The sequence below is a fragment of the Neltuma alba genome, unplaced genomic scaffold (genome assembly GCF_004799145.2).
Source record: "Neltuma alba isolate B1F8T4 unplaced genomic scaffold, ASM479914v2 tig00006604_pilon, whole genome shotgun sequence".
Taxonomy (NCBI): domain Eukaryota; kingdom Viridiplantae; phylum Streptophyta; class Magnoliopsida; order Fabales; family Fabaceae; genus Neltuma; species Neltuma alba.
This window is the reverse complement of record NW_021634510.1, coordinates 22455-48664: the sequence shown is the minus strand read 5'-3', so window position 1 is coordinate 48664 and position 26210 is coordinate 22455. Positions and strand designations below refer to the sequence as shown.

Below are 26210 nucleotides of genomic sequence, written 5' to 3'. Positions count from 1 at the left end.
TCTCATTGGAAAATTCTCCCACCAGCAATCATGCAACAAAATCTACCATTGGTTTCATTGAAATTTCTATAGCTGCTCCCAAAACCATGAGTCGCGTGTGAAAAGAGAAGCCATGCATACAATTGTATCCCTAATCTCAAATTGAATAGTGTGCTATTAGATATTAATAATTTGACTCTTATTCACTAACTAGCTAAAGTTTAGCTTTTTCATGCCGCTTTATTATCAATTGGCAGCAAATTGATAATGACCGATCCCAAAGAAAGAAGGTTTCGGGAGTTTCTGATCACAACTAGGACACAAGCACAATAATGACCAAAAAGGTTATCCCAAATCTCACTGCTTGACAATGGAGAAAGAAACGGGGCATCGTTTATGAACCTGATCTGTAAACGGCATTCATCACACAGTGATTCCACGCTTGTATAGAATTTGAAATGAATCTCAATATCGATTATTCTGATATCTCTACAGCCCCTTAAAGGGAATGAAAGGCCAGAGTCCCAAATGGACATATTTCTTTCTGGCCCTGGGTCCACACAAAAAATAATGACTTACAAATTTCAACAGAAACTTGCCGATAGCGAGTAATGTTCCAAGACTTTTCCTCCTTTTGCCTTGTTTTTATAAGAACAGAAAATCTACAGGGATGACGAAGTAACAGAGAGCGCTAAGGTGGATGCAGCATTGAAGAGAAGAAACAGAGCTTCAAATACCTATTCTCCAACTGTCAAACCAAATCCAAATTTGTAGTCTTTTTTCTTGTGATCAAGCTGCAATAAAAACAGAAACTACATTATGAGTAAAAAGAAAAGACCAGAAGGCAGATTCCCACCGGGGTCCTTGAGGAATATACGTTTAAAGAACAAATTAGAATTACACGCACACATGTGGAAGAAAACAGTGTACCCTCACCTCTGCAGAAAGAATAAAATTCAGACCCATATTTAAACGCTCCTCCAAAAATGCAGAGACACAGCCATTGGAATCAATCTTTCCTCTTAGCCGGCACTACAACAATCATAACAAAACAAAAAGAGAATCACCAGAACAGAATCTTACGAGTCAAGACTCAAGCACATTCACAATTTTGTTAAGCAAGAGGCATCTTTACAAGGCACAGCGATCCAGATAGAAGGTGACCTATTGTCATTTGCTCACTTAGACACAAACTTTATTGTTAATATAATCTAAAATTGTGAGCCCATCAGCAGGCATAGTGAGTCAAGCGCATCTGTAAATAATCTCAACTCATTCACACAAACTGGCAGTTAAACTATAATAGTGAAGGTGATGACTGAACAAACACACACAACCCAAGAAGCTACCTGTCTCAGGATGTAATCATAACCAAAGCTGGCAGTGACATCTCTTGACATGTGGTTATACATGAAGTCAGATGCAAGAGAAACCTGAAGATATATTTTATATAAGAGAAATAAATTTGGATTGAAAACGATATAATACTGCAACATTATACAATTTACTCACCTTCTGAGATACCTTCTGAACATAGCTTAAAGCAACCAAACCAGTACTAGCAACTTGCCCTGTTGCAACCTGCATGCATATTAGCAAGCATATAGGATTCTCTTAGCATATTAGGCACATTATCCCTTTACTTTTCACAAGAAAAATTAGAGGACAGAAACCTTAGCATGATCTGGTGCAGGAGAGTATGTCTAAAATAGTAACAAATAGGAGTGCGAATTGTCTAATGACTAAAATGGCAAAATGTAAATCAACAAACAAGCAAGCAAGTAAGAAATATGTAAGATAAGAAAATACAAAGAATAGGTGGCCGACAATGTCAATAAAGACGATTACTAAATCATCCTACCATTTGAGTGTTAAAGTAAGCATCATAATCCCAAAATATGAATAAATAAACAACTAAGCATAAAAGAAACATGCAAGATGAGAAAGTATAACAAGGGAACACGTGGACTGTAATTAAATGGAGGCACCTATTAATCCATCATACCATTTTATCAGTGTTGTAGCGAGCAGCATAACCAATACCAGACTTCCGATGCTGACCAGCCCAAAACACTTCCCCACCCAAAGATAAATGGGGCGTAACACTCTGTAAAACAGTCATGGCATTCAGCAAAAAGAAATCAATGACCTATACAATTATTGTCCCACGCCATGCATCCAGTAAAGTCAAGAAAGAAATGATCAGGTTTGACCACAATCAACATTAATGCTTGGCAATAGACTAAAATATGACAGCAAAAAGGATAACGCAACATGGAACAGTTAAAAGGAAGAAAAAATAATACAACAGCAATGATAATCTATTCCCTCTGGTCTTAAACATAAGAAACTAATACCTACCTTACACAAACCAATAAAATTGCTTAAAGTTAATAAAACAAATTAAATTTGTAACTTCCAATATACAAAACATTGAGAAGAGGAAATTTACATGACTCACAGGCTGATTCTCAATTGCTTATATTATGATGAGAAAAACTTCTTATTATCAGCGACATCCAAGAAATATTACTGAGCTAAAAAAGAAAAGATTAGATGTCAATTATTGATATTCAAATAGTACACTCCCTCCGGTCTTAAGTATAAGGTTCTCTTAGCTAATTCACAGAGACCAAGAAAAGTTGGTAAGTTGGTTATTTGCAATAACATGTTAAGAATTTGTGACACTTTTTCATAAGCACCCCTTTCATTTAATGATTAAAATTTAAAGCACAGAGATGAAAAAAGCCCCAATCAATAGAGGCATTATGAGAAAGAAAAATTTAATATTGGATACGATGGAGTGGAATCTTATATTTAGGAAGACTAATCCATGGTATAAGAGAAATTTCTCACTCGTTTTAGTTTACTTTTGCTAGAAGTATACAAATGATTCATTCTTATATGCACCAATAAAAAATAAATACATAAGGGGAATATAGACAGGAACCAGTACATAAATTCAATTCAAACGTTAACTCATTGTCAGACAAAGGCAGTCAAATGATATGTCAGATTTCACTCCAAATTACTCCAAATAGTAGCCAAACCCGATCAATTAGCCCCACACATCAAAACACCCAAATAATTTATCATTGCCCCTTCTAGTTATGCAATTTCTTTGCTAGCAGATAGGTGTTTAGAAATCCCCAGAGCAATACACAATATATTACTAAAACTGAAAAAAGAACAAGAGCGAAATCAAAATTGGTGGAGCCCTCATGCATTTGTTTTAAGATCGGCATAGGTCTTAAGAAAGCAGAGCACTAACACAAAAATATTTCCAAAAAGGAAAACAAAAGGTATCAAAACTATATTGCAAATTGAAAGAAGACCCTGCACCTGAATATAACTGGCTCCAAACAGAGCTCCATTCCCAAGTTGCAATTGCGTCCGATAGTCTGTACCCTGCAAAAGAAGTATGATATAACATGGAAAAAAAACCTCAAAGGCGTCAACAACTGCTTGGACAGATTAGTTTTTCAAAGCAACCATCTAGATTCTCCAATACAGTATGTAAAACAAAGGAGGGGATGATTTGATTTTGAAGAGAGGAGCAATGCAAAAACCAAAACAGCTGTCGGAGTTCATCTTCAAAAGCACGGTCCCAAAAAGCATGGCATGAATAATTTACCTTATAATCGAAGTTGAACATTCCATGAGACATATGTGGCTCATTCGTAAGCTGTACAGACGAATATGCCAAGTAAAGCAGAAGGGGTTATTACACAGTACATCAGAGTGTTAGCACAACTTTGAGGATGCAAAACTGTAGAGAAATTCGATACCACATGATTTTCCATAATTATACCTGAGCATTTGCCTTCAATGTGAGATTTTCCGTCAAATCACACTTTACTCTCGCGTTTAGCCTCCCATCCGTAAGCAGTCTTCCAAAGAGCATCAGCTACAGACATTCGATGAGATCACGTTGTGAACAGAAATGACCACGAGCTAATCTTAATGAAGGGTAACTTACCTTAGGATCGAGGAAGTTTGCACCAAATTCATAGTGAGCAGTAGGGATTTTAATGGTCTCCGTGGACTGAGAAGGAATCTCAGTAGGTCCCATAAACACACTGATTAGAAAACAAAATTAATTAACTAAATAAGTAAACACGCGCAATTCAAGAAACACAAAACTGAAACGAAATGCTTACCTGTGACTGAGGGCGAATTTCTGATTGAGCCCCTTGGTGAAATCAAAGCGCATTCCCTCAAAAAGTTCGGGTTTCAATGACACTGCAACAAGTATTCAGAAATGGGTTTCATCAACAGAAAACATATCTGAACTAAGCTTTCTTCGTCATCCCGTGACGAAACGCATACAAAATGGCAAATAACCAATTTCATCAACAATGTTTAGCATAATACTCAGCAAATAAGAACAACAATAAAATTGAAGAGTAAAAAAGACTGACTGAGAGCTTCACGGTGGATTTCCTCGTAGGGAATTGGGCATGGAAGGTTCAAGTAATCCACTTTCTCTTCCACCTCCTTGTTGGGTGTAGCTTCAGTCACAGTACCGGGAATTGGGGGAGCAATGGCCGCCATTGTTCGCAGAATCAGAGCAGAACAAATCAGACCTGGAAGAAGCAGCGCTTGACCCTCAAATCCCTCGCTGTAAGCTGAGAAACCGAAGATGCCTAAAACCCAAACACTCGTAGCAGTCTTCTCAATCTAAAACCCTAGCGTTATTAACCCACAAACAGTTTGACCGAATGCTTTGCCATTGCCAATGAAATGTAAACACTTCATTAGCTAAAACCATTGTACAATGTACAAAATAACTACATGACAATTGTTTTGTCTGGATGTATATAAAAATACTTTTAAAATGCTCTCTTAATAAATGTAGACATATATAATTGCATAACATGTAATTTTCGAATTGCAGTAAATAAACATGTCCTAAAATTTGATAATTTAAATCTATATCCTAGTCATTGCCTGTATTATCATCTACAAGCAAAATATATTTGAATTCTGAGTTAATAAAAACTTATGTGGTGGACTTGGAATTGCTAATTCAATACCATATCAATATCTTTATCTGTATCACTTAGGATAAATATTTACCAATGTTGGCCCAAAAAAAAAAATACTGCCTCTGGTCCTTAATATTATCTCCGGTCCTAATTATAAGAGCCAGTTGACTAATTTGAGAAGATTAAGAAAGTAAGTTGAGTTAGTTATTTATCCTAAATAGGTGTTGTCTTTCCTAAAATATCCTTGCTAATCAAGTGTATTGACTAGAACTATCATTATTAGAAGGGCTACTTTGAAAAAAAAATATAAATATGAAAGATAAAATGGATTAGGGTCTTATATTTAGGACCAAAATAAAAGTCAAACGGAGTCTTATATTAAGGACCGGAGGTAGTATATGACTTCGTTTAATTTTTATTTTGATCCTAAATATAAGACCCTAATCCACTTTTTCTCTTATATTTATGTATTTTTTTTCCAAAAAAATCCTTCTAATAATGACAGTTCTAGCCAATACACTTGATTAGTAAGGATATTTTAAGAAAGACAACACTTATTTATTATAAACAACTAATTTAATTTATTTTCTTAATATATTTAAATTAATCAACTAGATCTTATAATTAGGACCGGAAGTAGTATTTACGAAGTCATGTCATTTTCATCTTTTGATCCAGAACTAAAAATGAACAAGATAAATGATAAAATGCAGGCAAGCTGTCGTAGGGTACAAAATAATATGGCCAATCACAAAAACATGACACGATGCAAGTAATTTACCATTAGGTATGAAAAAAATTGAAATGATCTGATATCTTGAAAATAAAAACACCGGGAACTTATCCTTCGATCCCACACCAGAAGTCAAATTATAAAAATCTTTAAATCACCAAAATACTCCGAATTTTATCTTTTATTTGGAAGTAAATTTTAAAATGCACTTATCGAAATGCCCTCAATTGTTAATTACGAGAAAAAAAAATCTCTCCACCACTGCGTAGTCTAGTGACCACTGAGCCACTCACTCCACCACACACACATATATACACACACACTCACACAAATAATAAATTTAGTCTTCAACACATTTAATAGGAGTTGTGACTTTCGAACAGAAAGTAGTCAATTCCTTATAAAAAGTGCCAATATTTTATTGCATAATAATGAATCAGCTTCTATAACAACCATCAGTCATAATACTGCAAGCATTTAATTAATAGTTAATTACTATTATCTAGTTATAAATTTATTGGGTTGATATTCATGTCATATTTGACTTCTGTTAATTTTTAATATTATCATACATCACACAAAGTATAAAAGCTAGTTTAATTTAGGGGTGTTTGGCAAACTTGTCAAGATCACTTTTAGAGCATAAACCATGATTTTGATTTGACCCAAAAAGTTGCCAAATATTCTATATTTTTATGAAACCATGGCATGGCTCCAAAATCATGGTTTGACCTACCTAAATCATGATTTCATAAAAAACAAAAAAATATTACTTTTTGAAAATGTGGTCCTTTTTTTTTACATTATAATACTACTTCTAATTCTTAATATAAGAGTTAGTTAACTAATTTGAATATATCAAAAAAGTTAATTAAATTAGTTATTTGTAATAAATAAGTTTTGTCTTCCCTAAAATACTCTTTCTAATAATATATATTAGCTAAAAGTACTATTTGATAAAATATTTAACTTGTGTAACTACTACAAAGACTACTTTAAAAAAATAAATAAATATGAAAAATAAAATAAATTGGGATTTTATATTTAGAGCCAAATTGAATATCAAAATAGCTATTATATTAAAGATCAATGGTAGTATGTTGTTAAAAAAAAAAAACTAGTTGTGAAAATATATTATGGGATTTCATGTTTAAAATCTTTAAGGCAAAATAATATTTTTCTGTTGACAAAAAAAATAATCTTTTTTTAAAAACATATTTAATTTTATATTTTATAAATACATATACACATATCAATTATTTATTAATTGCATTATATATAATTTTTTATTATGTTGGTAAAAAATATATTATTAAAAAATTTATTAGTTCAAATAAAAATATATAAAATCTATCTTTTATGTAATTATTATACTAACTTATGTCCTTTTTAGTAATTTGTACATATAAAAAATATTTCTGATAACAACTATCCAAACATTTTTATTTTATCAGAATCACTTTTTTCACAAAATTTATTTTTTTAAAATCTATTCTCAAAAATAACTTTTTTTTTATAAGTTATTCTCTAAACTATAATTTGGTTTTATCTAAACATTTCCGTTCTGCTATTGTGCGAACGCATGAAAGCACTAACTTATGTAAGTCGCTAGTGCCAAACTCAACAGCATTAATTTAATGCCCTGACGAGGACTTGGTTACCTACATGCTTAATTATCACATTTATCTTTCTTTCTTTTTTGCATCAAGTAGGCAAGTTAATATATTTATCATATTTAAATGTTTATAACATGTGTAAGATGAATCTCAATAATTTTTTTTTCCTCCAAAATTTTCTTGTTATGCATAGATATTTTTTTATTATAGACAATTCTATTTGAAACACTGTTAGGAGCTAAATATGGACATCTCTTTTAGTGAGAATTTAAATTTTGATACGCCATATTATGATAAACTAGTTCTTTCCACCAAACTCAACCCCCAAATTCCAAATTTCTGAGCCCAAGTGGTCCTTTGTTTGGGTATTTGCACCTTTTGTCCACTTTCTTTAACGTACCTACAATACTAATAAAGCCCAAGAAGTATCGTAGCTCCAAAGAATAAAAACAAAGAGTAAATGCAATTTTTAATAACAAAAACACCTTTTAAACCACAAATTCATGCAATAACTCAATGATTCAACAACTTGTTCAAAAAATATGTACTTAAGTGCAAATATCTTGCTAAAAAACCTTATTTAAGTCATGAAAACATAAAAGAAAATAAGCTCAATCAGAGACCAACCTTTGTGCTTTTTTTTTTCCAGGCACAAGTATTTTTTTTCTATTGGAGACAATCCTATTCGAGTCACTATTAGTTACTATATGTAATTACTTTTTTTCAGTGAGTATTTAAACTTTAGTTTGTTATATTATGAGAAACTAACTCATTCCGCTATGTCTAATTCCTGTTGCTTAGATCAAACTTTGTTAGTTGCGAGTGTTGATCTTGTTTTTGGGGATTTTTCTTTGCCAAGCATAAATATTCTTCTATTAAAGATAATTTTTGCAAAATACTGTCAGATCCTTGCCAAGCACAATTTTTGCAAAATACTATTAAAGAGAATATAAATACTTCTCATAATAAAGATTCGATCTTTATTTGTCATGTTGTGAGTCACTAATCCTTGTCTTAACTTCCTGTGGTTGTTTTTGGGAGTAAAAGTTGGCCTTTTGACGCATATCAACGTGTCCCTTGTGAGCCCAAAATTGAATTGATTGGCCAAGTCGTAATTGGGGTGTTGTATATTTCCAAAAAGACTAATCATGAGTCGGATCTAAAGACATGGTTTCGATAATATTTATGCGCTAAAGCGACAATACTAGAAAACTTTGTTAAGAAGCTGAGAATCTTTTCAAAATGTGATTTGTTTTACTACCTCCTATCTTAATTATAAGACTCAATTAATTAATTTGTAGAGATTAAAGAATTTAGTTAAGTTAGTTATTTGTAATAAATAGGTGTTGTTTTTCCTAAAATATCATTACTAATTAAGTTTGTTATCTAGAACTATCATTGTTAAAAGGATTATTTTTTTTAAAAATATATAAATATGAGAGATAAAGTGGATTGAGATTTTATATTTATGATCAAAATAAAAATCAAACAAGATATTATATTAAAGATTCGAGACAGTATCTTTTATATTCCTAGTCCACTTCAGCTACCTCCTCATTATTACCGAAGCATTTTCTTGTAGTCGTAGCCACGACGAGGCTGATAACCAAACAAACACCACCCCCAGGCCCCAGTCATTAAAGTCGTCACATTCGAGGCCCCCCATTTTCAATAATATACTAAATAAACATAATACACCCAAAGATAAAAATATATTCCTTCATATCATAAATGTCGTAACTAATTAAGGAGTTTCTATTAGTTCTAAATGTAAATTTTAATTCATTTTGCTCTTTAAATTTGTATTTTTTTTTTAAAATTAGCTCTATTAATTACATACAAAGGGGTATTTAGTTTCTTAATGAGCATAATGATGAAATAAGTATTTTAAAAAATTAATAAATATTTATTATAAATAATTAATTTAACTAATTTTTTTCTACCCATCATCACACATATTTATTGTAAAATTTGAAAATGAGTATTATTGCTTTATTCAAATATTTAAGCGTCATACTTGGTCATCACCAGCTACCATCCTCTTCATCTTTCCCTAGCTCCCTCATTCTTGGGAGAGACTAGAGAGAGAAGGGGGGTAGAGAGAGAAGGGGGGAGAGAGAGACAACATGCTGAGGAAGCTCCGGCAAGTACGCAGTGCTCTGAAAGAGCACAGTTCCGTCAGCTACGCGAAGATCGCTTCAGCGTCGGGGTATTCCGATATCAATCTCATCCTCATCAAAGCAACGCCACCAGATGACTTGCCTCTTCGTGACAAATACGTACATGTGCTCTTGAAAATCTTTTCCTTCTCTCCTTCTTCCTTCCACTCCTTCTCCGTCAGCTTCACTCGCCGCTTTGGCGCCACCCGTAGCTGGCGCGTCGCGCTCAAGTGCCTTCTCCTCCTCCACCGCTTGATCCGGTCGGTCCCGGCCGACAGCCCCTCCCGGCCTGAAATCCTCTGGTCATGTTCTAACGGTTTGCTTTCTCTTTACCCTTGTCATTTTCGAGACAATTCGTCTTCGTGTAGGTCTGCCGAGTGCACTGTTTTCATTAGATCCTACGCTCTACTGATTGATGAAGCCCTAGATTGTGTTTTCTTGGAAGGCAAGAAATTATTCTATGAAGAACAAGAAGGTGAAGGTCAAGAAGAAGAAGGAGAGAGTAATCATGGGACTGAGAAATTCGAAGCGAAGATGACAGATATTGGTGACATGCTTGAGATGTTACCGCAGCTTCAAAGCATCATGGACAGAGTGATGGGTTGTGTTCCCATGGAGAAATTAACAAAGAGTTCCATCGTTCGATCGGCGATGACACAGATAATTCGAGATAGCTTCGTTTGCTACACACAGTTCAGAAGAGAAATCGCAGTGGTTTTGGATAATCTTCTTCAAATGCCTTACAAGAATTGCATAGCTGCTTTCGCTATATACAAGAAAGCTTCTGTACAAACAAGCCAACTTTCCCAATTCTATGATTGGTGTAAAGCTAAAGGATTTTGCTGTTTCTATGAGTACCCTTTGGTTGATAGAATCCCACTAATACAAATTCAAGCTCTGGAATCTCTTCTCCAAGGCATGTGGGAGCTAACCGAGACGCCATCATGGTCACCGTTATCACCGGCTACGCCGAGCTCTCCGTTGTCATCGTCGGTGGAGTCAGAAAAGCCCGTTGCGAGAAGACGTGGTGATGTTGCATTCAGGAAACATCATAATAATAAGCTTGGTGATAAAGAGGAGAAGCCATTGATTGATCTCGAAGATGATGGTAAAAAGGAGGATGATAGCTGGGAGGCATTGTTGGAATCTTCTATTAGCTTTTCTCATGATCAGACTGATTTTGGCTTCCGGGGTTCTAAAAATGGATTCAATAACCATAATAATTTTGTTGGGGCGTATAAGGGGCAAGGAGAGGACGATGCAGGTGACTCATGGAAGAGGCAATTGTATCAACCTGCAGTGGGTAATAATAATAACCCTTTTTCTCAGCCAAATTTGGACATGTTATGCTACTATGCAAAAACACAGTAGCTAGCTCGTGATGACGATACATATATATATACCTTATGTAACATGAATAGAATTTTCTTTTTCTTTTTTCCAGAAAACAGAGGTGTGAATGGGTGGAGATATATACATATTGTATTTGATTAGAAATCAATTCTGAGGAAAATTTTTTTTTCAATTTATAGATTTTTTTGTATGAACAGTGATTAATTCATGATCATAATGCACGGTATTAAATAGGAATCTGCCAAATATGGAGGAACTGGTGGTCATTGGTGCAAAAGGCTTCGTGAGTTGGAGTATTATTGTTTAATTGATTAGTTGGAATAATTTTGTCAAGTTTGAAAAATAAAAGACATATATCAACAATAAGTGACACTCGTGTGAAATCTTGCCTTATTATATGAGTGAGCAGGTTTGTGTGAGCCCGATATTATATTCCCCCCTTATCTATGCATAATTAATTTCAACTTTAAAGGTAAGGGTAAATAAACCACCTCGGATCCTCCAAATTTCTTTGAGTGTAGTAATACACAAGTGCAATGCGTACTTACAGAACATGTCACTTCACTTCTCATCCGTTCATTCTTTTCCTTCTTTCTTTCAAAGTTACAGAAATGAAATTGAGAAGATCGTCTGATATTAATTGGACCCGGGTCCTTTATTGCAGCACTGTATATAGTAAAGAGAGAGAAAGGAAGAATTAAACCGAGCTCAACTAATATTGAGGCCCATCATTCTCTGTTTAGCGAGGGAAAGAATATAATTCTAAGCTTGAATTTGTAACATTATTTTGTGACAAATGATTGCGAAGAAGATCCTTTCACCATTGAACAGCTTTTTCCTTCCAAAGATTGCCATTTGCTAAGTGCTTGGGGCAAACTCATGTCAAAATCAATGCCATACTTGCCATCATCAGAGGAACTTGACTCCATGGGCTTCCATGCTTCCTGGACAAGAGGCGAGAGTAAGTTCACTATATAGCCCATGTCTGGACGTTGATGAGGCTCACTCGCACAGCAATGGCCAGCCAGCTCTGAGACAGTCCTAATGCTGCACATGGTTGCTTCATCATCAGCATCAATGATAGGATCAATGACCCTTCGAAACGAGTCATTGTTCTGCATCATTCGTCGGAACCACATAACCAAGTGGAAGTCTTCCTCTGGCAGGCTATCATCAAGCACTCTCCTCCCCGTTATCATCTCCATCAGAACTACTCCAAAACTATACACATCAACCTTTGTAGTAACACGCCCAGTTGCTGCGTGAGCGAATCATACCATTTTAGTGCCTTGTCTATGATTCTATATAATTATATACAATGGCGTGGCTTGTATAATCTATGTATAATGTGTAGAGCTAAAGACATTTCAAGGTAAAATTAATATATGGAAGACAGAAAGATAACACAATTTTAACAGAATCTAAAAAAGCCAACTAACCTGCATACTCAGGTGCAAGATATCCGAAAGTTCCGGCCAGCCTTGTTTCAACTGAATTTCTTCCTTCAGGAGCAAGCCGGACTAATCCAAAGTCTGATACTTTAGCTCGCATATCGTCCCCCAGAAGAATGTTGGATGGCTTAAGATCCCTATGAATAAAACTTTGTTGAGCTAAGGCATGAAGATACTCAACGCCTCTAGCTACATCCAAGGCAATGTTTAGTCTTCTTGTCCAATCCAGAGGTTCCAACCCATTCTCTTTCCACCTAAATAAATGCTTACTCAGTGCTCCTTGGGGCATGTATTCATAAACAAGAAGCTTCTCATTTCCATCCAAGCAATATCCCAGAAGTGCCACCAAATGTTTGTGACGAGCTTGCGTAAGCACTGCAATTTCAGCTCGGAATTCATTTAGTCCCTTCTCCAGCAACAATCCTGATTCCATTCTTTTCACTGCAATCTTTGATCCATCATGTAGTTCACCTTTGTACACACTGCCAAATCCACCCTTTCCAAGTATGTTTGCATTACTAAAATTGTTAGTGACTTCTTTCAAAACTTGAATTGGAATTACCATACCTTGAACATCAGCTTGACTAGGAGCACCAGCACCTTCAACATAAATCTTCATGCCTTTTCCAACATCACCATCACGAGGACGTATTAACTTCGTTATCAGACCTCTAAATTTGCCAAAATAATTACGTTTTTTAACAATCACGTAAGAAACTATGACCAATATAATAAGTAAAATCATTAAACCAACGGCAATGCCCGCAATGAATGTAGAAAGCTGGTCCTTTTTCTTAGTACCATTGCCCCTAGAACTTGAGCTAGGTGATTTAAGAGGTTTTCCAAGATTAGGATTCCCATCTTTCCTAATAATCATGACTTTTTTAGGAAAAGATGGCACATAACCTTCTAAATTGTTATTTGAAACATCTAGCTCTCGTAGATTGGGCATGGTAGTGAGCTCATTTGGTATAGGGCCCATAAGTGAATTATTGGCAAGAAGCAATTTTGTCACAGAAGTAAGTGAGGCAAAAGTTGGAGAAATCGTGCCTGATAAACCCATATCTTGAAAATTAACAATTGAAATGTTCCCCCCAGAGCACACTATTCCTGTCCAGCTACCATTACAGGGATCATTGCCCTTCCAATTATGAGCCAATTTCACTGGACATCCCAAGGGTTCAACAACAGAGAGTAAAGCATTCACAAGAGAACTACATGGCTGATTTGTGATGTTTGTGCAAAACCGATTAATCCCAGACACATCAACAACCACACTCGATTTAAATGTTGGAATGGGGCCTTGAAGGAAATTGTTAGTCAAATTCACAACCTGCAATCTTGGAAGAGCCATGAGAGATGATGGGACTGCACATGCCAGTTGGTTGTCCCTTACACTCACATCAAACAACTGACCATGGTTTGACAAGTCTGGTATTGGACCTGTAAATGAATTACCATGTAGCCAAACTTTCTTTAAGGATGTCATGTTTTGTAGCACCTTAATTGTGCCATTGAGTTTATAGTTACCATTTTGTGTGTTCAACAAAAGCTCCTCAATTGAACTATTCGCAAAACTCACGGGCAGCCCACCTTCAAGACTATTAGAATTCAAGACTAAAGAAATTAAACCTGGCATAGTACCCAAAAAATCTGGGATTGTTCCAACCAAATTTGCATTTGTTGCAATGAATGTCTGGAGTGCTACGCAATCCTTGAGACTGTCTGGGATAGACCATGGCGAAAATGGGTTATTTCCAATTCTTACTTCTTGTAACATTGTCATTTCTTTAAAGAAGTCACTGGGGATGGAACTGAACTTGTTATCTGGGATCACAAGTCTTTGTAGTGTCTTGGATAGATATGGAAATTGACCCGTCAGATTGTTCTGTGGGCATTCAAATTGCTGCAACTCTGAGAGATTCTCGAGTTCTTTTGGAAGCAAACCTTGCAAATTCAAGTTCCCAATCTGGATGGAAATCACACGTTTTCCAGCGTTGCAATTCACTTGTCGCCATTTGCAAACGTCAGCGTCTGTCCATCTGAGACTAGGTGGGGCATTGATCGCCTTCTTAAGAATATTCATCACCTCTGAATCATTTTGAGACAAAGCCGAAATTGCCACAGATAGCACCAAAACAAGACGATGAATTCCGAAAGAAACCCCAAAACCAAGTTGGGATTTCTCCATGTTATTTCCCAGGCAAGCGATGGAAAAGGAAAAGGAAAGCAGAGAACTAATGGTAGGGGTGTAAGGATGCCATTAATAACCACATCACTGCTTTCTTCCGGGGAAAAAGAATTGGGTTCGCTTTTCGTTGGAGGAAGGATCGAAATGAGGTAGAGAGGGGATGGCGATCGAAAGAGGAATGCGCATGAATTGTTGTTAAAAAACACATTCATGTGCAACAGCCAATTCGTTAATGGTTTCAGAATAAGTGGTGGGCGAGGCATTTTGCAGTTAGCTTACGAACATAGAACTCCGTTTAAGTGTTCTTGTTCAGAACGGATAGCGATGGTGGTGATCGATGTCCTCTTGAAACGTAATGATTAACAATAAGCTTGATGATAATGATGAGAAGCAATTTATTGATCTTCAAAAATGGCGGAAACTGCCCTTCCACTCTGCCCTGTACGTACAGCAAGTTGTTTCCCCTAAAAATTATTAATATGCATGAATTATTGTATTTCTTTTATTAATATATTTAAAAAGTTTGTCAAAATATTTTAAAATTAGGAGATTTATGTTCTAATCATTAATATACAATTACATATGAAAAAGTATTAAAATATGAAATATTGTTATAATTAATTTAATAAATATATATAATCAATTTGTACATTTAAAAAAAAAAGTGTTACATAATTATATATAATTTATTATTCTCTAAAGTTTTGAAGTTACAACATTGTGAAAGTTTAAATAATAAATATGTATGTATGTGTGTATATGGAAAAAGGTCTCTCCACTTCTCTTCCCCTCTATTTTCATCTACTTTTCATCTTAAAAATTAAGATTGTAATTTAAACGGTTCAGATTTCATATTTTACAAAATAATGTTATAAAATATTTATTATTATTTTAAATTGTCATGGCTAAAATTTAGTAGTCTAATTTTATTTATTTAAAAAAATGTAACATTTTATTCATAATTTTATTTAACATTTTGTTCATTTTCTCCGTGTGTGTATATATACACATGGATTAATTCATAACAAACGGAAGATGCTGTTTACTAAATTGGAATATATAAATTCAGGCAAAAAAAAAAAAAAAAAAGGTTGGAATATATACACAAGGGACGGCTGGTCGTCCGTGCCTTGCCAGCGCGCCCTCATCACACTTCATGAGACCAGTCTCCACGCGAAAGTTAAGAGATATATGGAGTTGATTGATTACTTGAAATAATAATTTTGTGAAGCTTTTTCATTAATAAATATATGGGGGGTAATGAAACAAAAACTTAATACTCTCCTATTGAATCATTTGTCTGTTATGTTATATACATAATACTAAGCTCCTTTTTTTATAATAAACAATCTCTCTTACACTAATAACCTTAAATATAATACTCCTCCGATCCTTATTATAAGACCCCATTTGACTTTTTATTTGGTCCTAATTATAAGACCCCAATCCATTTTGTCTCTTATATTTATGCATTTTTTTCCAAGATAATCCTTCTAATAATGATAGTTTTAGCCAATATACTTAATTAGTAAGGATATTTTAGGAATGACAACACTTATTTATTATAAATAACCAACTTAACTTACTTCCTTAATCTCCTCAAATAAGTCAATTGGGTCTTATAATTAGGACCGGAGGAGTAGCTAAATTTTCTTTGTCTAAAATTTTAAACTTTTTTTTTTTTACTTTTACTCGCATCAAATATATCAAATATATGTAACTTATTATCTGTTCATAACATTATCTCTCATGTCCTCTCTTTACAAATAAAAGTATAATTAGAAAAATATGTGTGTATATCTTACGTATCTGTTATAGGGTAATATAAAATATAAAAAAAAAAAGCTTAAGCACGCTTTTATGTTTATTCTTTTCTTAAAAAAATTATAAACGGCAAAAAGTTTGATGTCCAAATTAAAAAAATTTAAAATGCAGAATAGCTAACAGTTTATCAAGGGGATGTTTCCACTTTCCAAGGTCAAAAAATCAAAGGGGATGTTTGGTCTAGCTCAAAAAACAATTTTACCCCTTACGAAACAAAACTTAAAATTGTAAAGAAACGTCACGTCTGGTTATTATTTGTGGGGCTCATAGCTTTTCCCGCTTATTTAATCCTCTTGTTTCATCAATTCCCTGTCCCACACTCGCAGTTCAATTTTAAAACGGAATAAAATGCTCCAAAGCCCAAGCATGCCTATATCATTAACCAGAGCCAATCGGTGCTAGTTTCGAGGTAATTAATTAGCTTGATCATCGTCCATGTCAAAACATATGGAGCTACCAATACAAATAAATAATTGTGAATCCATAACGTTAATTATTTTGTGACAAATGATTGAGAACCTGATGGTCCTTCCGTCATCGTTGTGCTCGTTCCTTCCAAAGACTGCCACTTTCTGAGTGCTTGAGGCAAACTCATGCGCAGATCATCAAGGCCATACTTGGTATCATCATCACTAGACTCCAGGGGCTTCCATGCCTGAACAAGAGGTGATAGTATGTTCACTACGTGCCCCATGTCAGGACGTTGCTGGGGCTCATTTGCACAGCAATGTCCAGCCAACTCTGAGACAGTCCTAATGCTGGACATGGTTGCTTCATCATCTGCATCAATGGCAGGATCTATGGCCTTTCGAAGTGACTCATCGTTGTTCTGCATCATTCGCCGGAACCACGTAACTAGGTGGAAGTCTTCGTCTGGTAGGCTATCATCAAGCACTCTCCTCCCCGTAATCATTTCCATTAGAACTACTCCAAAACTATACACATCAACCTTTGTGGTAACTCGCCCAGTTGCTGCATGCACGCGTCATATAATTATTTTAGTGTGCAAGTTTTCATCTAACTGTGAATCTTTAATTACTTTGAATCAGACTATTAAGAGCTTGAGTAAAGAGTGAATTCAGTGTCATCTTCCATTTCCTCTGTGCTTGTATGTGATTACCAGGTAAAAGTTGGGGAGATAAATGATATTCTCATATTGGCTATATGCCACCTAAAAATACTGCTAACCATAATATTTCTAGCGGACTAATTACTTAACTACATGAGAAATGACAGTCTGATGACTTTTTCTTCTCTTAGTTCTCAAGGTTAGCCAGAAAATGCATAAATGGATTTACATTTTAAAGGACAATAATAATGTTGAAGGGCTCAAGGGCACATTGTTCGTTTTTCAGAGCTTACTGATTTTTTTTTTTTTTGGGTGCAAATAACAAGTTTTTAGTTTAAGCCACAGATAACACAATTTTAGAAGCATGTAAAAGCCGACTCACCTGCATACTCAGGTGCAAGATATCCGAAAGTTCCAGCAAGCCTAGTTTCAACTGAATGTCTTCCTTCAGGAGCAAGCCGGACTAATCCAAAGTCCGACACTTTAGCTCGCATATCATCGCCCAGAAGAATGTTGGATGGCTTAAGATCTCGATGAATAAAACTTTGTTGAGCTAAGGCGTGAAGATACTCAACACCTCTAGCTACATCCAAGGCAATGTTTAGTCTTCTTGTCCAATCCAGAGGTTCCAACCCATTCTCTTTCCACCTAAACAGATGCTTACTAAGAGCTCCTTGGGGCATGTATTCATACACAAGAAGCTTCTCATTTCCATCCAAGCAGTATCCCAAAAGTGCCACCAAATGTTTGTGACGGGCCTGCGTAAGCACTGAAATTTCAGCTCGGAATTCACTCAGTCCCTTCTCCATCAACAATCCTGATTCCATTCTTTTCACTGCAATCTTTGTTCCATCATTCAGTTCACCTTTGTACACAGTGCCAAAACCACCCTTTCCTAGTATGTTTGCATTGTTGAAATTGTCAGTGACTTCCTTTAGAACTTGAATTGGAATTAACATACCCTGTACATCAGCTTGACCAGAAGCACCAGGACTTGGAACCTTAACCTTCATATCTTTTCCAGCTCCACCATCAAGAGGACCTATTAGCTTCGCTATTAGACCTCCTAACTTCCCTGAATAATTACGTTTCTTAACAAACCTAAGGAACACCAGAACTGCTATAGCAAGTAAAATCGCTAAGCCAACCACAATGCCAACAATGAAAGCAATGAGTCTGTTGTTCCCATGGCCACCATTACCTCCAGAGTCTGAGCTCTGTGATTTCAGAGGTTTTCCAAGATCAGGATTTCCTTCTGTTCTAAGTTCTATACCTGGTTGACGAAAAGATGGCACATAACCTCCTAAATTGTTATTCGAAACATCTAGCTTTTTCAGATTGGGCATTGTAGAAAGCTCATTTGGAATAGGACCCGTGAGTGAATTATTAGAAAGAAGTAATTGCGTGACAGAAGCAAGGGAGGCAAACTTGGGAGAAATAGTGCCTGACAATCCCATGTTTTGGAAATTGATAATTGAAATGTTACCCCCAGCACACACTATTCCGCTCCAGCTACCATTACAGGGATCATTGCCCTTCCAATTATCAGCCAATTTCACAGGACATCCTAAGGGTTCAACAACAGAGAGTAAAGCATTCACGACAGAATTGCATGGCTGATTCGGGATATTTGTGCAAAACCGATTAATCCCAGACATATCAACAACCACACCCGGTTTAAATGTTGGAATGGGGCCTTGAAGGAAATTGTTAGTCAAATTCACAACCTGCAATCTTGGAAGAGCCATGAGAGATGATGGGACAGCACAAGCCAATTGATTGTCCCTTAAACTCACATCAGACAACTGATCATGGTGTGACAAGTCTGGTATTGGACCTGTAAATGAATTATCATGTAGCCAAACTTGTTTTAAGGATGTCATGTTCTGCAGCACCTTAATTGTGCCATTAAGTTTATAATTACCATTTTGATCATTCAACAACAGCTCCTCGATTGAACTATTCTCAAAGCTTGCAGGCAAGCCACCTTCAAGACTATTAAAATTCAGGAATAAAGAAACTAAACCTGGCATGGTACCTAAAAAATCTGGGATCCTTCCAACCAAACTTGCATTTGTTGCTACAAATGTCTGAAGTGCTACACAATCCTTGAGACTATCTGGGATAGACCATGGCGAAAACGGGTTGTTTCCAATTCTTACTTCTTGTAACATTGTCATTTCCTTGAAGAAATCATTAGGGACAGAGCTGAACTTGTTATCTCGGATCACGAGTTTTTGCAATGTCTTGGATAGATATGGAACTGAACCTGTGAGACCGTTCTGTGGGCATTCAAATCGTTGCAACTCCGAGAGATTCTCTAGTTCTTTAGGAAGCACACCTTGCAAATTCAAGCTCCCTATCTGGATGGCAATGACACGTTTATCAGAGTTGCAATCCACACGCTGCCATTTGCAGACGTCAGTGTCCGTCCATCTGAGACTAGCTGGGGCGTTGATCGCCTTCTTAAGAATGTTCATAACAGCTGCATCATTCTGAGACAAAGCCGAAATTGCCACAGACAACACCAAAATGAAACGATAAATTACGAAAGAAACCCCAAAACCGAGTTGGGGTTTCTCCATGTCATTTCCCGTGTAAATCAGCCTAGAAAGTAGCAGAGAACTAATGGTATTGGTTTAGGACGCCATTAATAACCACATCACTGCATTTTACGTGAAGGAAGAAAAGGACATCCAAGAGAAAAGCGCTTGTGTCGTGGAAAAGAATTGGGTTGCCTTTTTGTCAGAAGAAAGATAAACAGGGGACGACAATGGAGAGGAAGGGAAAAGGATAGGAATTGAATTGAAGTGCATAATGTTGTTTGGGAAAGGAGAAAATGGGGGAGGCGCAGAAGACATTCATGTATTTATGTGCAATGCCTGATTCATTGGAGGTTTTAGAATAAGTGGCTTGAGAGGAATTTTGCAGTCAGAGCGGATCGCGCCATTGTAGGGGACGATGCAGTTAGAGTCAAGTGTAAGAAGTTCAGGTGTTAACTTGACGTGTGTCTCATTTTATTATTTGGGGAGATAACAGAAGTTTACTTATTATTGTAATTATAATTATAATAAAGTATTAGATGTTAAAATAAAATTCCGTTTAATAAGTATAACTAAAAATCAGAATTACAGAATATTTGCTTTGATTTTGTTCTTGCAGGAACTCTTTTTAGAAAGCAATTTTCACATCTGTGTTGTGCAGGGAGAGGAGTCTAATTATTGAGAAATAAAAACTGAAAGGATAAAATCCTTAAAACCGAATTAGAAAGAAGAGACACTAAAGATGGAACATATGACTTGTTCGACGTTAGGTTACAGTTACATTACATGAGAAGTAAACTTTGTTTATAATACATAATACAAATAAGATACACAGGTCATTTTCCATTTTTGAGTTGTTATTTTTTTATAAAAGAAATCACATACATACATATATTTATATCATTTACTTAGGTCTATCAGATTTAATTCTCCAATTAAATTTTGACGTATTTGATTTTTTTATCATTAATATTTGACAAAAATTTAAAATTTTATTCATGTGAATTTTTATTATTAAAAAACATATTTATTTTTCCAAAAAACTACATTTATATAAATTTTGACATATTTGTTAATTTTACTTGAACTACGTTTGTTGAAAATCATATTTTTATCGTGTGGTTTATATACATATGGCAGCTTTGAGGATTACTTTTTTTTTTTTTTTGGGGCCGGCCGCCATCTAGCTGCATTTCATGTCTATTATATGAAATCACGCGACTCTCCTCTTACAATAGTATTGAGGTACCGCACCAATGTTTTATTACTAAAGCTTGCTTAATTAGGAGAGTTTGTTTGGATTCTAAATTGCCTGTTGTTTTAGTATACTAATTTTAGATAAAATGAGTTTCAAAACTTAAAATATTTGATTTATATGCTCCTTTTTTTATATCAAATCCTCACCTTTGTAATTTATATCATCCTTATAATTTGTATAATTCCTTTCTCTATCCCATTTTTCATTGTTCTCTGATTCTTTTGTTCTCTTATTTGTATGGAACATCTAATATCCTACATCTATCTCACTCTAATTGGAGGATTTTTTAGGCTTAGACTAGTCTAAATTTAGTTGGGCAAATCATAGAGGATATCAAAATTCTGCTACTAATTTAACATTGTTGTATCCACGAGACTTCAACTCAAAATTTTTGATTAACTTGATAGTAGGGTGTTTATGGGACAGGACGGGACGGTCCCGTCCCGATCCCATCCCAATGAACAGTGACGGGACAAGATTTTTATCCCGTATCCCGTCTCGTCTCCCTCTTTTTTTTTTAAATTCGGTTTTGAGCCTAACAATTTTTTTTTTTTGCCTAAAGTCGAAAAACGATCAAAATTTCTTCTTGTTTGTTTTTGTTGGCCTAAGTCACTATTGCTAGCCAAGAAAAAAAAAAGGGGAGTTTGGGCCCTTGAAATCAGTGGACAAGTTAAAATAATTTTGTAACAAATGCAATCTAGGGCTCCTTTTTTTTAATTATTTTTTATATTTGCAAAAAAAATAATTATTACATATCCTGGGATGAGACGACCTTGTCCCGCGTCCCGTCCTGTTCTGAAAATTTTGTTTTCCCGTCTTGTCCCGTCTCAAGATAATTAGGACCAAAATGGACCTACCGGGACAGGACAAATTGAACACCTCTAGCTGATACTACCTCTGGTTCTAATTATAGGCCTCATTTGTATATTACAAATGCGGTCTTATAATTAGACCGAAGGTAGTATAACCCATAACATTTAAACTAAGTGCTTGGTGGTTCATTATTCTAATCCCTTGTTTGAGCTCACTCTTATTGTCAATGAGTACCTATTTTGTTTCTCCCCAGCCCATATAAACATTGAATTTGAATCTCCACGCAAATTATAAAAGTCCTTTCAAGGGAAAAAAATAAATAATTAATTACTCCCTCTAATTCCAAATATAGAAACTAAATAATTAATTTACCAAGTTTAAGAAAATCAATTACACCGTGACCCACACACTTTTGCTCTTGTTATTTTCTCTTTTCTTCAAAGTCATTTTATATGCTCCATTGACGTGATCCAACTTAGTGAGATGATCCTAGCTTCACTTTTTTTTTTTTTGTCAAAATAGCTTCACATATTTTTAAATTAAATAAAGAGGTAATATCATTATTAGTCCTTATACTTTGTCCTTATTTTAGTTTTACTCTCTGAAGTTTGAGGTCAGTGTTTTTTATCCCTCAAATTTAGTCTGTTTATAATTGTTAGTCCTTATAGTTTGAAAAAGACCTGGAACTAATACTAACAGTGTTAAGTTCACCTACGTATCACTAACGTCGCTTAAATCACATATCCAGGTTAGCAAAGGAGCTTGCCCAATCAATAGTCAACATCATCAATTCAAAGGGCATTAGTGACACATAGGCGAACTTAACATTGTTAATACTAGCTCCAAGTCCCTTTTAAACTATAAGGACTAACGGTTATAAATAGAGTAAACTTGAGGGGATAAAAAACACTGCTTTCAAATTTTAGGGGTTAAAACCAAAATGAAGGCAAAATGTAGGAACCAACAATGATATTACCCCTTAAATAAAAGTATTAGATCTAATGGGCCCTTAGTACTAGTTGCCGTATGTGTGGGTCTTGGGCCCAAAAATAGAGTTAAACTCGTGACCCAAAAAAAAAAACTGGACTCACGAACCTTACAAAAACCCGCCACATCCTTCCCATGCATCAGCCTCATCAGCCGCTCCTGAACCCTAGTCTCTGCGCCTGACTGACTCCACGCTTGAGCAGACTCGGTGAGTAGGCTCCGGATTACTCTTTCCAGCTTCCATGATCTATTGACGGTCATCTCTTTGGCTAAATCTACCATCTAGATGTGGCATTTATGTGTTCACGTCAATTAACTGCATTACATTGTTACATTGTTAATTTGAGATTTCACTTCTGAAGGAAACGGAATGTTCTTGGTGAACAAGTTTTTTCCCCCCTTTTACTTAGCTTGGATGAATAAATCTCCATTGATAACATTTGTTTTGTTTTGTTTGTGTTCTGTGTATATTTTTTTTGTTTTATGTATTATTTTGCTCCGCTTTCTGCAAATTCAGGGGAAAGTGAGATGGTTCTTCAAGTTGTTAAGAGTGTTGGACCGGTGTAGCCATTTTTCTTTTTGTTTTTGTCGGTTCTAAAACAAATCATTGATTTGCGCCTCGTTTAGATCATTGAAGTTTTCTGAATAAAGCTTTGTGCGTGTCTGATAGTGTTTACTTTATTTTCCCATATGGTTTAATGTTTCAGCCTGAATTGCCCTCGTATTGTTTCATCGTATTCAAACTTCGTACATTCATTTTCTTTCGTAGATGGGTGAGGAGGTTAAGTCTATCGTTCCAGAGTCTGTCTTGAAGAAGCAGAAGAGGGAAGAGGAATGGGCACTGGCCAAAATACAGGAGCTTGAAGCTGCTAAGAAGAAGAGAGCAGAGAGCCGTAAGTTGATTTTCAACAGAGCTAAGCTGTACGCGAAGGAGTATGAGGAACAAGTAAATATCACCAGTCATTTATTCTTGGTCGATGGTCCTAATTTATGGTGGCGCATGATTTCCCCTTACTTTTATCTTAAATTTGGTTTAGGAGAAGGAACTAATTAGATTGAAACGTGAGGCAAAGCTTAAAGGTGGATTTTATGTTGATCCGGAAGCTAAACTTCTGTTTATTATTCGCATCCGTGGGTATGTGTTTCATTTACTTGTAATGGATCTCAAGTTCCTATGTGTTCTGATTCTTACGCACAGAAACTATGATTTTTCAGTATCAATGCCATGCATCCAAAGACTAGGAAGATCTTGCAGCTCTTGCGTTTGAGACAGGTACCACGATAACCTTAGAATGAGATATTGATTTTTCCGTTATTCAATTTTAAGTTTTCGTGTCACCACAAATTTTAGTGGGAGCTTGGTTTGAACATGTAAATATACTCGTAACGGAAAGTAGTTGGCTGTCTGTATGATTGATCAATAGGGCATGTTTTGGTTGTGTGGTTCTGCATTCAGTTAAACATCTAGATTTCAAAGTTTATTCCTCTGAGGAAATCCTTAATTAAGCTATTGAAGACAGTAGTTGAATCTTGAAATATTGTATTCTGTTGGTACTAAGATTATAATGTCATATCTAGGGGGATTTTTTCTTACATAGTTTTAGAGATAGTGTTGGCAAATCTGTGTATTCCTCTACAAAGTCAATGTAATCATCCTTATTGGCCTTCTGGACAGATCTTCAATGGTGTATTCCTTAAAGTCAACAAAGCCACAATGAACATGCTGCACAGAGTCGAACCATATGTGACTTATGGGTATGGAAGTCTCCTGTGATTGAAGTCTTGCTTATGATGTTCATATTCTTTAAAAGTAAAACCCGTCTTGTTTCAGATACCCAAATCTCAAGAGTGTCAGAGAACTTATTTACAAGAGGGGTTATGGTAAGGTCGACAAGCAGAGAGTTGCTTTAACTGACAACTCCATCGTTGAGCAGGTTTGTTCGTTTTCTTTGCTGTGAGCGAGGCTATAATTTGAAATTAATGATTGCATGCTGCTAACTCGCTCTGATGATCACCCCTTAGGCTCTGGGCAAGCATGGAATCATCTGCACTGAAGATCTTATCCATGAGATCATAACAGTTGGTCCGCACTTTAAGGAGGCCAACAACTTCCTTTGGCCATTTAAGCTCAAGGCACCTTTAGGCGGACTGAAGAAGAAGAGAAACCACTATGTTGAAGGAGGTGACGCTGGAAACAGAGAGAATTACATAAATGAGCTCATCAGGAGAATGAACTAGTTGTCAGTGTTTGGTTATGACTTTAGGACAAGTTTAAGCGCCAATTTTCTTCTCTCAAGTTTTTAAAATGAGGATGATAAATGATATTCTTAGGTTCAATTTGATATTTGTTGTTCATTGCCATGTGAGAATTATGAAGTGCCTTACAAAATATTGTTATAATGAACATTTCATTATGTCAAGTTTTATTTTTCAGCATCGGGTATTTTCACGGAGCTATTTGGTACTTATGAACACTATGAGTAGACAAAGCTTTTGGAAGTTAATGTTCTTGTCTCGCTTCAAGGGAAGTTAAACTACGACAGTGAAAATCGTGAGATTGGTGTCCGTATTGGGTTCGGCAAATTATCTCTTCTGATTCGTCTTGATAGTACTTGTGATGTTTACTGCTACATTCTTCAATACTCCTCTTATGCTTAATATAATATGAAATTGGAGAGTTAATGTTGGTTTATTTCATATAATCATTATTTTTTTTTTCAAATTAATCCTATTGATGTTTTTTCAATAATAATCAAGTAAAAGAAGAAGGAAGAGAATTAAAAAGATGGTTGGAATAGTTTAGAAGAAAGTTATATTAACTAATTTAACTATTATTTTTATACTAAGGATAGGCCTACTTAGGTATTTACTAATTTTACTACAAAATGGATATTATATTATATCATAAAATTGATTCATAAAATTGATTTTATATTAAGATAGAGGGGTGCATCTTTTTATATTTTTTCTTCCTATGATATTAACTACATATACTTTGAATCAACCGGTGCTAGTCTCTCAGCCATTAGTTATTTAGTTGCAGATAACCGATTGCATCTACGATAAAAGAAATGGTACATAAGCTAATTAGTGTTTTTTATAATATGATATCATATTTATATTTATATGCATTAGCGTTATGAAAAGTGTTATGATTTCTCAAATATAAATTTTTGTGGTTTAAAAAAGAAAGAAAGAAATGACAATGATTGATACTTACGAGTTCCCCATTGCAAAAGCCCTAAA

The 26210-nt window shown here is 35.3% G+C and overlaps 5 protein-coding genes across 6 annotated transcripts; 2 read left to right on the top strand and 3 right to left on the bottom strand.

Annotated features, from left to right (window-relative positions):
- Positions 1 to 378: 378 nt before the first annotated feature.
- Positions 379 to 7643, bottom strand: LOC114750673 (mitochondrial import receptor subunit TOM40-1). Of its 2 annotated transcripts, XM_028939269.1 has the most exons (12): positions 7639 to 7643; positions 4401 to 4466; positions 4140 to 4221; positions 3959 to 4058; positions 3791 to 3886; positions 3614 to 3664; positions 3322 to 3387; positions 1985 to 2086; positions 1492 to 1560; positions 1329 to 1412; positions 916 to 1011; positions 379 to 773 (listed from the first exon to the last, which is right to left on the bottom strand). In XM_028939269.1, coding segments are annotated over exons 2-12 (804 nt in total). In that variant the 5' UTR covers positions 4402 to 4466; positions 7639 to 7643; the 3' UTR covers positions 379 to 716. The 2 variants fall into 2 exon arrangements, with proteins under 2 accessions (XP_028795102.1, XP_028795101.1); XM_028939268.1 differs by lacking the exon at positions 7639 to 7643 and having other exon boundaries at positions 4401 to 4644.
- A 1799-nt stretch (positions 7644 to 9442) lies between these two features.
- LOC114750661 (probable clathrin assembly protein At4g32285) lies at positions 9443 to 11115 on the top strand. The gene is made up of 2 exons (XM_028939255.1): positions 9443 to 10778; positions 11063 to 11115. The coding sequence occupies exons 1-2, from the start codon at positions 9443 to 9445 to the stop codon at positions 11113 to 11115; spliced, it is 1389 nt and encodes a 462-aa protein (XP_028795088.1).
- A 495-nt stretch (positions 11116 to 11610) lies between these two features.
- LOC114750659 (receptor protein kinase TMK1-like) lies at positions 11611 to 14371 on the bottom strand. The gene is made up of 2 exons (XM_028939254.1): positions 12268 to 14371; positions 11611 to 12086 (listed from the first exon to the last, which is right to left on the bottom strand). Exons 1-2 carry the CDS (start codon positions 14363 to 14365, stop codon positions 11611 to 11613), a joined length of 2574 nt encoding a protein of 857 aa, XP_028795087.1. The 5' UTR covers positions 14366 to 14371.
- Positions 14372 to 16787: 2416 nt separating this feature from the next.
- On the bottom strand, positions 16788 to 19852 carry LOC114750658 (receptor protein kinase TMK1-like). Its single transcript, XM_028939253.1, has 2 exons — positions 17746 to 19852; positions 16788 to 17266 (listed from the first exon to the last, which is right to left on the bottom strand). Exons 1-2 carry the CDS (start codon positions 19841 to 19843, stop codon positions 16788 to 16790), a joined length of 2577 nt encoding a protein of 858 aa, XP_028795086.1. The 5' UTR covers positions 19844 to 19852.
- A 3263-nt stretch (positions 19853 to 23115) lies between these two features.
- On the top strand, positions 23116 to 25407 carry LOC114750675 (60S ribosomal protein L7-2). Its single transcript, XM_028939270.1, has 7 exons — positions 23116 to 23172; positions 23734 to 23910; positions 24002 to 24099; positions 24180 to 24237; positions 24640 to 24719; positions 24796 to 24898; positions 24987 to 25407. The coding sequence occupies exons 2-7, from the start codon at positions 23734 to 23736 to the stop codon at positions 25200 to 25202; spliced, it is 732 nt and encodes a 243-aa protein (XP_028795103.1). The 5' UTR covers positions 23116 to 23172; the 3' UTR covers positions 25203 to 25407.
- The last annotated feature ends 803 nt before the right edge of the window (positions 25408 to 26210 follow it).